This window comes from Gavialis gangeticus, unplaced genomic scaffold (assembly GCF_001723915.1).
Source record: "Gavialis gangeticus isolate Ggan-Ray unplaced genomic scaffold, GavGan_comp1, whole genome shotgun sequence".
Lineage (NCBI taxonomy): Eukaryota > Metazoa > Chordata > Crocodylia > Gavialidae > Gavialis > Gavialis gangeticus.
Window position 1 is genome coordinate 85,552,299 of NW_017729024.1, and position 15,569 is coordinate 85,567,867.

The 15,569-nt window shown below is 38.4% G+C and overlaps 1 protein-coding gene across 1 annotated transcript in view; it reads left to right on the plus strand.

Annotated features, from left to right (window-relative positions):
• Positions 1-15,569, plus strand: part of LOC109297528 (contactin-associated protein-like 4) — a 582,246-nt gene that overhangs the window by 510,884 nt on the left and 55,793 nt on the right. Inside the window, exons 17-18 of the mRNA XM_019517318.1 lie at positions 3,120-3,338; positions 14,628-14,867. Of these exons, the coding sequence (XP_019372863.1) occupies positions 3,120-3,338; positions 14,628-14,867 (459 nt within the window). The remainder of the gene's footprint in view (positions 1-3,119; positions 3,339-14,627; positions 14,868-15,569) is intronic.

The following is a 15,569-nucleotide window of genomic DNA, read 5'->3' on the forward strand; positions in this document are numbered from 1 at the left end:
CGTATGCTTAAAAAATGCCTAGTAGCTACTGCAATGTTGGTTTTGGCCTATAAATATAATTTATCTTTCTTCTAGGGGTACAGCAAATTAAATAATTTCTTTTATAAAAATATACATTTTCTGATTTTAACAAAAGATTTTATCACCTTGACTATTCGACATTGCTTGGAATCATTTAGGGGTTTTTTCATCATAAATTCATTTCAAATATATTGTAATGTAACTCACCAACTTACATTCAGTATGTTATTAATGGGTCGATGTAAATCAATGTGTTATATTTGTCTTGTGTAATAATAAATAACAAAAATTAAAATGTCAGGTTTGGGACAGCATTTAAAGTAAGGATATATTCAAAATGATTTAAAACTTACTATACCATTAATACTTAACATTGCACAATAGTTAACAACAAAAGTCTATTTTTAACATTATTATGGCTTAATATTTGACCTTTATTTAAAACTTACTGGTTTTAAGGCTTTTAAGGCTCTATCCTTACTTTTGCCTGACCAAGGTATGTCAGACCAAGATTCTTATAGGAAATTTCTAAGCTGTAGGGCTGTTCATTTTACAAACAGTCATGAAAATTACACTGCATCAGGGTATAATACATTATATATCACTAGTCATCCATGGGAAAAGAAAAGTATTTCCTACAGCTATCTCTTAAAATACAGGGACTGAATCAGCCCCTACAGGAAATATTTGATTACTAGTTTTACAGAGTTAGGAAAAATGCATGCTATTGTCTTTAATCAGACACTTTTCCAGATTTCAATATTCATTCTTTCATTTGGGTATTTCAAACATTCATTTTAAATTGCATTGGCATTAGAGACTGCACAGCCACATTATTTATTGGGTCTATTATCTAATTTGCCACTAACAAGCATATTTTGTTTGTTCAAAGCAGAATTTGTGTTTTCAGACTTCACCCAAAATTGTCCATTAGAATATAATCCCCGCCCTCCTCTGTGAGGGAAACATTCTGCTGAATCTGTGTTTGATTTCATGGAATTTCTGCTGATTTTGTATTCTCATTTTTTCGTGTAAAAGGGCGAGACTGATTCACAAATAAGTCTATCTAATGAGAACTTTCTCTATGATTTATTTTACTATTAAGCTATTATTAAACACCAACCATTCTATTCTTTCTGCTCCATACAATGAATTGATTTTTAAGCCAAAATGATAATTCATTTCAGAGAGGAGTTCTTCTTAAAAATAAGTTGCAAGATATAGCTGATTTTAATTAGAAAGCAAAACACCCATGTACTTGTCTTGCTTTATTGCAAAGTTCTCAGCAGAAGCTAAGGTTTGTGCTGATTTAATAACAATTCAATCCCTTTGTTTTCAGTAGGATTGCATGACTTTAGTATGTCAGTGTAAACATTGGCCAAAGTGGATTAAAGGTGTTATATAACAGTTCCAGATAACTTTAAAAAGAGGAAAAATTAATCTCTAAGACAATAACCCCATCTACTTCTTAAATGATTCAAAAAGGCCTAGAGTTTTGTTTCAAAATTATGTTGGTAAATTTTTAGTTTCCTTTGACCACCTCTAAATCTCAATGCTTTTCCCTTGGAGTCTAATCCAGAGTCTACTGAAGTTAATGGAAATATTTTCTATTTGCCTAGTCCTATAGTTCTTTATTAATACCCTTAGCTAAAATTACTGAGAGTCTTTTCATAAGGCATCACTTGTTTGATTTTTTTTTTTACATTATTTTAAACAGGATATGTGTTTGTACACATGCATGCATAAGATCCTTGGTGTTAAGGAAATTATTAAGCAGAAACCTTTTTTATGGAAAATACTTATAATTAATCTTCCCAGCTCAAATGTTAAAATATGTTAACAACACATTTTCCACATTGTATTTTAGCTTCAAATACTTTCTTTGGCCATGCCAAAATGTTGGAGTACTTTTCCTTAAACAGCATTGGCATTAGAAAAGAAACATTATATGCCAGGTCTTGCTGTCTAAATAACTCTAATTGCTTGCTGAACCATAATCTTATAAGGACTGTTCATCAGTGGATGTATGTTGATTTATTCTAGCTGAAGGTCTGCCCTATTATTGTACTTTGTAGTGGAAGCTTATGTGTTCAAAAATATGTGAAGGAATTGTGGCCAGTCAGTTCCTATTGACTACACATAAGTGAAGTCTGCAGAGTGAGTTGTTCTACCTTAAGGTCAAGATTTAATATAAGCTGTACTTAAAAAAGCTGGTCAAAAAAGGATTTACAGGCAGCAGTATACCAAGTATTTTGACTTTGGTATACTAAAATTTGATATAGCTATTTGGGGTATAAAATGTATCCCCTGTCCCTTTCAAAGTTCTAAGACCTATGAAAAAGGAAATTGTAAGGAGTTAAGTATATTGTAGAATATTATCAAAATCATTTGTTCCTTCTAGAAGCATTTCAGCTTCAAATGAGATTCATTTAATTACCTTTTTAAGTGATGGCAATGTACAGACATTATAGTACTTTTCACCAAAAGTTAAGAAACAAATTGTGAGTATTTTGCTGGTTGGCAAAATTCATTTTTTGATAAAATACACAAATGCTTTACATAACCTAGTATATATGTTCTGTAGGCCAAAATATGTTCTTTAGTGTCTGTGAAAATTGTGGTAACATATAACAAACATTCTACCAATGTGTAGATTTGATTTTGTTAAAGGAAAAAAATAATCAGTAGTGGTGATAAGTAAAATTTAAAGCTTCTGATGACAACCAATTAGCATGTTGGCAGGACATGTTTTTTATCCCAATTGAAACCTAAGGAAACTAGCACATTTTCTGTTTTTTGACTAGCACACTCACTATGAGGCCTCAACCACCTCAGTGTTCATGCTGTAGGCAAACTTTTGCTTTCAATACCTGATCATATAAAGAATGAAATGTGTGGATGGGTCTGCTGAAATCAAGTTTCCAGATAGTAAGATTATTTGTTTTATCTCATAGCTAGAAGGAAGGAATATAGGATAGACATTTTGAGACAGTACCTCTCTGTGCCATTTAGTGACTTTTACTTTTGTGACCCAATATTCTAAACATTTTTACATGTGGGTTAACTTGAACAAACTCTTACCTGTATTATGCTTTTAGCTCCTGCTGCAGTGACCTTTTCATTTGATGTGGGAAATGGACCTAATGAAGTTACAGTGCAATCACCCACTCCCTTAAATGACAACCAGTGGCATTATGTGAAGGCTGAAAGAAACATCAAGGAGGCATCATTACAAATAGATCAGCTTCCTCAAAGGACTCACATTGCTCCATCTGATGGGCATATCCGTTTGCAACTCAACAGTCAGCTATTTGTAGGTAAGTGCCTTTATAGAACTTTCCTAATTATCAGGCTGTAAAAAGAAATGGTCACAACCAAGTGGCTTTTTAGATGTAGTTAATACAGTGCTGTAAAGACTTTAGTATAAAATCCAGTTGAAAATACATCTGTTTTCAGAGGTGGCTTACAAATTCAGTACCTGAATCTATGGCTCTTATTCAGGTAAATTCCCAAGGAATCTGGTTGGAGTCTGCATGAGCAACAGCAGTGGGGTCTGGCCCTCTGCCTTTTAACTAGCATTTTTAGAAAAAAATACACATGCTGAGTTTAATTAATATTGTAAATGAGATGAAGAGACTGTGATTTGGTTTTGCAATGCCACTAGCAGCTCAGAAATATGTTGTATTTTATTTGAACCACCATAGTGGAGGGGAGGGGAGGGGAGGGGAGGGAAGAGGTTGTACAACTTAAAAGTCCTGGTTTAACTATCATCTACGTAAAATCTAAATATGGCATATGATGGTGGCATGTAAATATTGCCATTACTATATTTAAATATAGAGTTAAACAAATATGAATGTAATAATAAGAAATAAGTTAATGTTTGATATATGTATTTTAGGGCTATCAATTAATTGGTGTTGACTTGTGCAATTAACAGAAAAACAATTAACTTGTTAATGTTTTTAACACATTAATAATGCCTGTGGTTTTGGACACCATGCCTGGGTTCCTCTCCACCACCAAGGAGCTGCAAGGCAGCCCAGATGCAGGCCCCAGGCTGCTGCAGCTGGAAGGCAGAACGGGCTAGACACACATATACAGACACACACACACAGATGCATGTGTGCACACACACACACACTTAGAGGTACACTTATATATCAATGCCATATCAGGATGTGAAAGGGGTGAGTGGGGAAATCAAGGCCTCCATGGTGAGGGAGGGAGTGGGGCAGGGAGAGGGGCAAGGGCTGGAGTGAATGGGACCCTGAGGCTGGGGCAGCTCACAGCCTCTGAGTGCACCCTCATAGGATGGATGGGGAGAATGTGCCCCCTGATTTGTACGTGGGGTGGATGTAGGCTGCCTGCTGCAGGCTGGGCTCTGCACCCTACTGCCTTTGCCCTGGAAGCCATGCAATGCCATGTTGCACTTCCCACTGCTGGGCAGGCAGGGGATGCAGCACAGCCAGTGTGTGGCTCCTGAGGTAAAGACACATGCACAAATCTGGGGGGCACATGCCCCCCATGCCTCTCCCAGGTGCACACAGTGGCCAGGAGCTGCTCCCCTATCTCACTAGATGAGCAGCCCACAGCTCTGTCCCATGACCCACCCCAGCCCCAGGATTCAGTTCACCCTAGCCCCCACCCCTCTCCCACTCCCTGCCTCACCATAATTTCCTCGATCTGTCCCCTCGACCCCTTCCCCTGCACAGACATAACTGCTGGGTGCTACTTTGCATGCCGCTGGGTTGCATTCCTGTAGGGTTACCATATTTCTAGTTTTAAAAAAAGAGGACACTGGGGCGGTGGGGAATATGATGGGGGGGCAGTGATATGCCTGTGCCCTGCCCCTTCTCCTCACTTCCAAGCCACAGCCCCATCAGCCTTGCTGCTGCCTCTCACTCCTGACCCACAATACCCCACAACTTGCCAGGGCATGCTGAGGTCCCTTCTTCCTGGGCTCCAGACCCTCATGTGCCCACCCCCAGCTCCAAACTGCACACACGCACCCACAGCCCCCACACCCTCACAAATTCCACCCCCCATGCACCCCACCCCCACTCCCAACCATACAAAGTACCTGTATAATTTTGAGTTTTTCTGTGCATAATTTTGAGTTTTTAGCTGTGCAATTAAAATCTCGATTGATTGTGACTATTTTTTTTAATTACACAACTAACCATGATCAATTTTTTTATCATTTGACAGCCCTAATATTTTGGATCTGGAATACCTTTTATGACAGTTTTATTAAGCAATATGCATTTTAAAAAAGTGTTAAGGTTAACTACATATAACTATATGGAAGAGGAAAGGATGGGGACAGGAAGGGAGGGGGCGTACTTCTAAGCATGGTGGAGAAGGGAGGGAGCAGTCTTCTTCAGGGACTTAAAAAGTGGTGCTGAAAAAAAAGGGACTTAAAAAAAAGGGACTTAAAAAGCATCAGTTTGGCTGCTGCTCCTGCTGCAAGGTTGGAAACTGGAAGCACACCCCCTCTGGATCTGCCCCTGGATGAAAGTCATGGGCTAAATGGAAAAAGCAACTCTTAAGGAATGTTTTCAGTAAAGATTATGTTTTGACATACTGATAAAGTATAATGACAGGAAAGGAAAATGAACTAAATGGTGGCGCTGAGCCTGATATCCTTTGCAAAGGATGGAAGAAGGTACAATAAAGATAACTAGATGTTGGTCAAAGATGTCTGTCAAAGTAGAGAGTACAAGACTTTCATAGTAGTTTAAATTTCACGTTAAATAAAAGACTGCTATTTTACAGTAGGCATGTCTACACATTTATTAATGAGCAGTAGTAACTGCACATTTAATTTAGTACTTGCTTAATGAAGTACTAACTAAATGTGTAGTAACTCACGCTACTGCACAGTAGTGCTGATGCACATTTTTTTTGTGATACTTACTGTACATTAGTCTAATAATGCTACACAGTAGAGTATTAGCATGGTTTTTGACCGGCATGCTACTACGCAGTGTTATTCAGCTACTGAGCAGTAAGTATCTCATACAGACAATTCTTTGAATTTAGTCAGCAAGAATTACAACCTGTCTTGTTTCTGCAGGTTTTGTTGGAGGTTTAGAGATATGTAACTTAGCAATTTCACAGGCAGGACTTACAAGTTATATATCTAGCAGAAGGTGTTTTCTGAATACAGTGATATTAAAAAGGTTATCTGCTTTCTAACTTCTGTCCCCAAAAGATCTTTTTTAGCTTAATAATTACTCCATAATATGTCACAATTGGTTCTAGAATAGAATAATGGTGACTATTTGACATCTTCTGAAGATTTCAGGAGGAGCAAACCAAGGTGGTTTTTGAATTCTGAATGGACAAAGGCAAGTCCCTGTGCCCCTGACTTAGGCACGTGGGCTCCAGAGAGGGTCCGGCATTGACACAAATTGTTGTTTAACATTTCCTATTGGCTAATACTAAGCTGTCTTCCATTCAGCAAGCAGAATTTGGAGGATTGTTTTTCTGAGGTTCTTAACTTACCCTATATACTTTATAGCGAACCTTTTTGCCTAAAATACAGTTTTAAATTCCAACCAGATTGTGGATATAATCCTAAATGTTAGGAAGTACAGATCCTAAGTCCTGTATTAAATCTAGCCCCAAGTGCCCTGCCCAAGTCAGGACTTGGACTCACATTTCCTTTCTTTATTCCATTATAGTTCCAAAAACTATCCTTTTTATGTTCGTAATCACAGCCTGGTATGTGTGTCCTCTAAAAGCTATATGGTATACATACATTACAGCCAAAGGTTTTAGTTAAATTTAGACCCAGGTAAATTACATGGATATATAATAAGAATTTAAAAAGTTTAAAGCCATGTTAAAAACTTTGTCAACTGGATTGGAACAGATTTTAAATTTCAGTCATAAATCACTGTATCTAATTACTGGGAAGCATACAAGATATTGTATCTTCATCAAGTGAATCATTAGGACCTGTATCTCTGTCAAGTATGTACAAATTCAAGGGCAAAGAATATTTACTAAAAATATATATAAATTTATGGTATTAATATATTTATTCTAAGGTCATATGAAGTTGAGCAGAAAAAAATACAGACAAAATCCTTTGCAGATTGTTCATCCCTGCCATTAGTTCTAAATCTATTTGGAAAATATTGGTGGGATTGAAATGATTATTAACAAATGCATAATAGAGTAGATTTATCACTTGGATTTAACTGGTCATTTTTATTGCTTTCCTTAGAATTTTAACTGTGACTGTATATTAAAAACTGGGTTAGAAAGAAAGAAAGACTTTGACTGTTGACTTTTTAACTACTTTATTCAAGGATTCAGGGTACAAAAACTTGATCCCTTCAGGGTCCAGCTCCAATATACAAACCAAAGACAAACAAATTACCATCAAACCAAGAGCACCATGTCATTGCATTCATAACATCACATCGTGACAGATACCTTCACTGTATTACACGTCATACCTAACATGCCGCTATGCAGTCAGGGCACCGGCCACACGGTCATACAGACCAAAGTCCTCTATAAACACGATTCCTACCCTGCTGTATCCAATCATACATGTGACAACACCTTCAACTTCCCACACAAAGAAAAAAAGCAAAAACCAGCCTGGTGAGGGCCCAGGGCACAGCACGATCTGGGAGTCACAGTCTGCTACCGAGCCTGCCCGGTTGCCCAAACTGGTCATGACATCCTAGCACGTATTAAAGATGGCTGTCCTCCACATGGCACATTGCTCCCTCAAGGGCCCAGCATGCCTCCAAGTCAGGCACCACCTGCCAGAGCACAGTGTACTCAAACTCCAGCGAGAGGCGCACCTGCACCAGGAGGCAGAAAAGCCTCAGGGCATCATTTGAGCCAGTCCTAGTAAGCCAGTTGCAGTGGCTCTTGAGGATGGCCAACTTGGCTAGACCCAGTAGAAAGTTGGCCAGGCAGATGGAACCCCGCCCAGCTGCCCGGGAAGGGTAGGGGCACATGTAGGTGTTCTCCGAGAGGCTCCTGCCCAGCTCCCGCAGCAGCAGCTCAAGGGTGACAAAGAGTGGCCGCAGGTGAGGACGGTCAAGGAAGGCATGAAAAAGGTTCTCTTCACCACCTCCGGGGCAGAAGGGGCAGGCCATCAAGGGGGCTGGGTCAAAGTGGGACACCAATGTGCCGGTGGCTAGAATGCTGTGCAGCAACTGCCACTGGAGGTTGCCAGTCTTCTTGGCAGTTGGCAGCTTATACAATGTGTGCCAAGCTGGGTCGGCTAGTGGGGAATCTGAGTGCCCCAGAAGAATGAAAGAAAAAAAGAAAGAAAGACACGTTCAGCCTTTTTTTATAAGTCTTGCTACCCATATAGTACTGACTAAAATAAAATGTAGCACTTATTAAAATAAACCCTGCATTTGTTATTTGAAAAAAGTCCTTTTTAGTTTGCTATTATGCAGTGTGAAGAACAGCCACCAAATGGATGAATCAAAGATCTGTGCGGGAGAAAGATACAAAAGACTTCTGATTCCAGTCTTCCACTATGTAATTAAGTATTTCTCATAGGACTGTAAAGAGGGTCTCATAAGACTCAAAGACCTGATTTCTGGTTCAACTCAGTTTGCTTTTATTAATCATTTCACAATAACTGTTTATCCTGTACATAACAGAACTATTTTGTCTCCCTTACACTAAAAACACCTCTTTTCAGTTAGGTAAGGGGCCTAAAGTCCTGACTATATGCATGCATGCTTAATGCAAAGAAGGAAAAATATTCTGCTTTTGTTTGAAGAGCTCCTTATGTACTGTTTCTTTTTTTCTTTCTTTTCTGTGCTAAGACTCAGCAGGTCTGAAAAACAGCCTCAAACAAAATGTGTTTTTGTCCTTTATTTATCTTTCTCAATATCTAAAGGAGTATTATGTACTTTAGTAAGCATTTACTTTCTATGTGGGTCTGGAACACAAAATTCTTCTTTTAAAGAAACATCACAAATGACTAATTTCTTTCTTAGAGGGCCATTACATTTTTACTTTGGTTTTTAGCTTTGTAGACCCACCTCAAATTGTAGAATAACCATTTCCAAACTTGTTTTATTTCATCTGAATAAATAATCTAGCTTGTTTTCATTCTATTAGGCCAAGATAGATATCTTCTTAAACCTGGCATAGATAACTTCTGTTAAAACTGTTGTTTTAAAGGAACAATGCATAATTATTCTTTAAAAAATTTTGGAGCAGATCTGATACAAAGTGACTTTTGTGTAAATTTATAACATTCAAATAGTGTATTAAAAGTATGGAAGACTACAAATTGACGTTTCTTCCTTTAAATATTTTTAAACATAATTATAAATATGGATATGCCCACTTCGGAAAGTGTCGCTGCCCCTTCAGAACTTGATTAAGATAACAATGTCCAAGTTCTATGGCTTTTATTATTATTACTGATTTGAATCGATGTGAATCTGTAGTCTATTTTGCTTCAGAAGTAGCACACTCTGTACAGAAATTTAATTTTTCAGGAACTCCCAACCTATTCATTTAATCAAGCTGAATTTTAACTTTATCTGTTCAGTCAAATAGCATTTTTCTTAAGGGATTATCAAACCTACTATTTTTTCTATTTTTATTAACTGTACAATTACTCAAGAATTTCTGAATCTGCTCAGGCTAGTGAAAATATCTCATTAAGAGTGGACATCCTTAGAGGCTTAAGACTGGCATTAGCAGAATCACTCCATATTAACATATGATTCTGTTTGCATAGTAATTTTCTTAGTTATCCAGAAGTCATTTAGTTATATATTAACAATGTAACCTTTTGAAGGGGAAAGACTAAACATATAATTTATTTATTTGTAAAACATATTCATCTTGGGGGTTATATAAATAATAGTGCAGAAAAGGATATAGTGCTGAATGCCTTTTGTGCTTCAGTCTTCACAGGCAAGGTCAGCTCCCAGACTATTGCACTGGGCAGCACGATTTGGGCAGGAAGTAGGCAACCCTCAGTGGTGAAAGAACAGGTTAGGAACTACTTAGAAAAGCTGAGCAGGTATAAGTCCATAGGGACTGATGAGATGCACCTGGGGGGTGCTGAGGGAGTTGGCTGATGTGAGTGCAGAGACACGGGCCATCATCTTTGAAAACTTATGGCAAGCAGGAGAGGTCCCAGATGAGTGGAAAAGGGCAAACATAGTGCCTATATTTAAGGAACAGAAGAAGGAGGATTCAGGAAACTACAGACCAGTCAGCCTCACCTCAGTCCCTGGAAAAATCATGGAGAAGATCGTTAAGGAATTAATTTCTAAGCACTTGGAGGAGAAAAAGGTGATTAGGAACAGCCAGCATGGATTCACCAGGGACAAGTCATGCCTGAACAACCTGATTGCCTTCTATGATGAGGTGACTGGGTCTGTGGATGCAAGGAGACTGGTGGATGTGGTGTACCTTGATTTTAGCCAAGCTTTTGATAAGATCCCCCACAGCATTCTCACAGGCAAGCTAAGAAATAATGGGCTGGATGAATGGACTGTAAGGTGGACAGAAAACTGGCTGGAGCATCAGACTTAGAGAGTAGTAATCAGTGGCTTGATGTCTACTTGGCAGCCAGTATCAAGTGGAATGCCCCAAGGGTTGGTCCTGGGGACAGTTTTTGGTCAATGTCTTCATCAACAACTCGGAAGATGGCATAGAGTGCACCCTCAGCAAGTTTGCAGAGGACACCAGTATCGGGAAAGTAGTAGATATGTTTGAGGGTTAGGCTAGGATTCAGAGTGACTTAGATGAATTGAAGGATTGGGCCAAAAGAAATCTCATGAGATTCAACAAGGACAAGTTCAAAATCCTGCACTTAGGACAGAACATTCCCATGCAACAGGCTGGGGGCTGACTGGCCAGGCAGCAGCTCTGCAGAAAAGGACCTGGGGTTTACAGTGAACAATAATCTGAATATGAGCCAGCAGTGTGCCCTTGTTTCCAAGAAGTCGAACAGCATATCAGGCTGAATTGGTAGGTGTATTGGTTGTAGGTCAAGGGAAGTGATTATTCCCTTCTATTCTGCACTGGTGAGGCCACATCTGGAGTACTGTGTTCAGTTTTGGCTCCCCACTACAGAAAGGATCTGGACAAATAGGAGAAAGTCTGGTGGAGGGCAACAAGAATGATGAGGGGGCTGGTGGACGTGACTTATGAGGAAGGACTGAGGGAACTGGGCTTATTTAGTCTATAAAAGAGAAGACTGAGAGGGGATTTAATAGCAGCCTTCAACTACTTGAAGGGGGGTTCAAAAGAGGATGGAGCTAGACTGTTCTCAGTGGTGGCAGATGACAGAACAAGGAGCAATGGTCTCGAGTTGCACCATGGGAAGTGCAGGTTAGATATTAGAATTTTCTCACTAAGAATGTAATAAAACACTAGCACAGGTTACCCAGAGAGGTTTTCAAAACCTAGACAAAGCTTTGGCTGGGATGATCTAGTTGGGCATGGTTCTGCTATGAGCAGGGGGTTAGACTAAATGACCTCCTGAGGTCCTTTCCAACCATAACTTTCTACAATTCTAATACTATGAGAGCAGCATATAGTTAAAGCTAAAGGTCTTTCTGAATGCAGTACAATTTAGTTTATATTTAAAGTCATTATTGCTTGTATGCATTTCACATGTATTTGAGAAATATCAACTAAAGAATAGTTTTCACCAATTTTTTAAAATGTTGATGGTAACAAGATTAAATAGTGATTTGTTTTTATTTTTTCTGAACCTCTAGTTATAAATTATACTATAGCTAAATTCCAAAACTGTCCCATAAAATTGTATGGGTATTGAAGATCAAGCTTTCTTACCAAAGCTCCAAAAATTTTCAAACCTTACAAACAAAGAGTGAAAATTTTTTAAAATAAATTATGCCTGAAAAATGTAGCATGTAACTAAAAATATATTGAAAATAAATAAGATTTACAGTTAGTATAGACTTGTAGGGTGCTTGCTGTCTTTGAAAAAGAAGATAGTAACAAACAGCACCTAAACCCACAACAGATTAAGAATGGGCAAGTACTGTTCTCACATGTGTTGCAGATTGTCTCCTGTCTGTGGGCACTATAGTGAATATGATATTAGTTGCAGAGAGCTGTACTGTGCAGAGACAATGGCAATCACATATGAAAACACAAAGAATGATCTGTAAATAAAACCAAAGGACCAAAATCTATAGTGGTTAGGTTTCACTTGAGCATTTCCCCACTTGCTTCTTCAGCAGGAGGTGTGAATACTCAAAAGGTAAATGTTATTTGATATCTGTTAAAGATCCAATATAAAACTGAATATCTATCTATCTATCTATCTATCTATCTATCTATCTATCTATCTATCTATCTATCTATCTATACTTAAACACATAAGTAATAACTAAATAAATAGGAGGACAAATACCTTATCTCAATTTTAATTAATTTGCTTGGGACATTTGTTAAAAGCCATTAGTTGCTATATGGAATACTTGGAGGACTGTGTACTATAAATATAGTTATACACTAAAAACATAGGTAGCAAAAATGTAGGATTGTCACGATGGTGGAATATAGACATAAAAGCACATTCAGGGATGCTCTGAAGCTTCCTTCATTGCAGTATCTTTCTGTAGAGGGAGAGCTTGCTTTAGACTATGGACAAGCAAACAAAGCACAGTCAGGTAAAAGGGGATGAGGACTCAAAGCACATAAACTGTGCTTTGTTGTGGTTAACTATCCTTGTGCATTTTCTTACACCGTGGTAAATCAGAAGGCAGGGCATTGTGGCTAGGATAAAGTTAAATGTTATGTTAAAACCATACAAAATATTATCTAAATAGATTACATAAGCAGTGTTCAAGTTAGAATGTGCTGTAAATAGTCACACATTAAAGGTTAATACCATTTCTTGCCTGTGATTTGCCACTAGAGGGCTGCAGGCAGGGAGGTGGTTAGGAGCTATGTCACCTGGGCTCAGTGGTTGGGGGCTGGAAGCAGTGACTCCTGGGATGCTGAAGGACTGTTGATTGCTTGTTTTATCTCTGTGGAAGATTGAAGTTACCTTAACACAAACTAGGTAGCACAGCCCAAAGTTAACCTTCTTCTGAAGTGGTATAACTTTGAGACACTTAGAGGGCACTGAGCATGGATTAACAAACTCTAATGTGTGGACATTGGTGTTTTAAGTGCCTTTAGTATAGTCTAAGTGCAACATATAACTTCCCCCTTGGTATAAGCATAAAGATATACTCCTGCTCTAATGAAGTTTTATGTCTTAAGGAAGTTAAGCTGCACAGAGAAATCCAGAGGAAGGAAGAATAGATTATTGCTTTATAGTACTTGCATGGCTTCCATTACCATGGTATCTGAGTCTCTCCCAATAGGTAACTTCTGCTTACCCGTAACTCTTCTATGAGATGGGAACAATACTACCATCCCCATTTTATAAATGGGGAATCAATACAAGGAATGATCGAGCCATATTTTGGAAAAAAAAAATTGGTGCCTAAAGTAAGTCAGAATTTAGGTGCCCAACTCCAAGTAAAGGATCTTCATAAAGTCTTTGTAACTGTTTAGGTACTTGGGAGGATGTAGACATCTAAGATTATACTTGTGCCCAAAGTTCTGCTGCCATCTTGGCTGAGCTGAATATCTCACACTGGCCTCCTACATAAGACTGTTTGGGCTTTCCTATGCGTAAGTTCTTTGTGATGGCCATGGTCAAATCTGTGTACTCCTGGGATATGGGCTATGTGGGTCTAAACATCAGTCTGTGGTGGGCAGGAATGCCCACTTCCTAAGAGAGTGTTCTTATGTGAAAGGTAGGTGGTAGCAGCACCATCCGCCCACCTCTCTGGTGTTTATGAATGTTGTGTTTTGTGCTGTACTCGGTTTGAGCACGCCTACCAAACCAGGCCCTTAAAAATGTAGACCTGGGATGCCAGTTTCTGATCCCAAATAGATTTAAATGAACGAAAAGTCCCAAGATGCTCGGTTCAGACAAGTTGACAGCTGTGCTGGGCAAGCATACTAACAATAACGTAGGGACTTAGGTAATTTTTCTTGTGAAAACTTCAGCACATATAGGCTTTCAGAAATCTAAGCAAGGTCTCTGTGGTTTATTGACTTAAAACTTAGGTGCCTAAATTCTGCCTAAATTGTATTTTCGGCACCTTTTTTGGATCTGGTCCTAAGTGACTGCCCAAGGTCACGCAGGAGATTTGTAGCAGTGTTTGGGTGTTCCCTAGGCCAATGAGCTAAACTCTGGATTACCCTTCCTCTTCTCAATTAGAAGGTTTGTTTGTTTTTTATCTGATGCGCACACATTATTTTGCTGTGAATTAATAGAAATATGGTTGGAAAGATACCATTGCTTGGTGGCTTTACTGTACAAAATCCTTCATCTGGATTGGAAGCTTCAAGCATTTCCTGTAATTATTTGATAAAAGCAAACAAGGGGAAAAAAAACAGATGTGCCTTTACACAGTTTTATAAATATTTTCACCTGCATAGATTTACATATTTAGAAACCCATAATGGATGCTTACAGACTGCTAAAATAAATAGGTTTCTATGCAATCATATCTTTTCAGTTTCTAAAAGTTCATGTGAATTTATTTCAGGTGGGACTGCATCCAGGCAGAAAGGATTCCTAGGATGTATTCGCTCTTTGCAGTTAAATGGAGTAGCCCTTGACTTGGAAGAAAGAGCAAAGATAACTCCAGGAGTTGAACCAGGTTGTCCTGGACATTGTAGCAGCTATGGTAACCTATGTCACAATGGAGGAAAGTGTAGAGAGAAATACAGTGGATTTTCGTGTGACTGCACATTCTCTGCTTACACAGGGACATTCTGTAAGAAAGGCAAGCATGAATAGTAAATCTATTATAATTATGTCTCATTAATATGAATTATCAAAATGAAAATCCTTTGCAGTTATTCAAAATAATCTAATTTGGAACATGATCTAGTTGAAAAATTTGCCTGTGGATTCTAAACTGCTGTTTGTAAAATTTGCATTGGGGGTAGAAAAATAACTCTTCCGTTTCTCCCAGGCTGCATCTACATGAGATGCTGACTATGCAGTATCTCATTACTACTGCGCAGTAGCATTGTGTAGCATGAAGCGTGATGAGACGTTACTGCACAATAATAACAAGCTACTGCACAGTCAGCGTCATCTAAAAGCCATTTGGTTACTAAAGCCATACAACTACTAATAACTAAAAATTATTTAGTACTTATATATACAAGTATGCAGAAGTACTAAATGACTGCCCAGTAACAACTGCTCAGTCAGCATCCCATGTAGACACAACTCCAGGCAATAAAACAGAGACTTTCAACAATAAATTTAAACGATGTATCCATTTAATTTTGGCAAAAGATGGAACCAAAGGTGCTAGATTTTGTGGGAACAATTTGTGGATGAAAGATGCTGTCACATTCTTCATTGTTTCTGGTTTTCTTGTATTAGATTGTATCTGTGTAAGGTTAACCAACAAACGACTTGATTTCTGTCCTCCCAATCCATATTTCAAAAGGCTGTTTAAATCTGGGGCGGG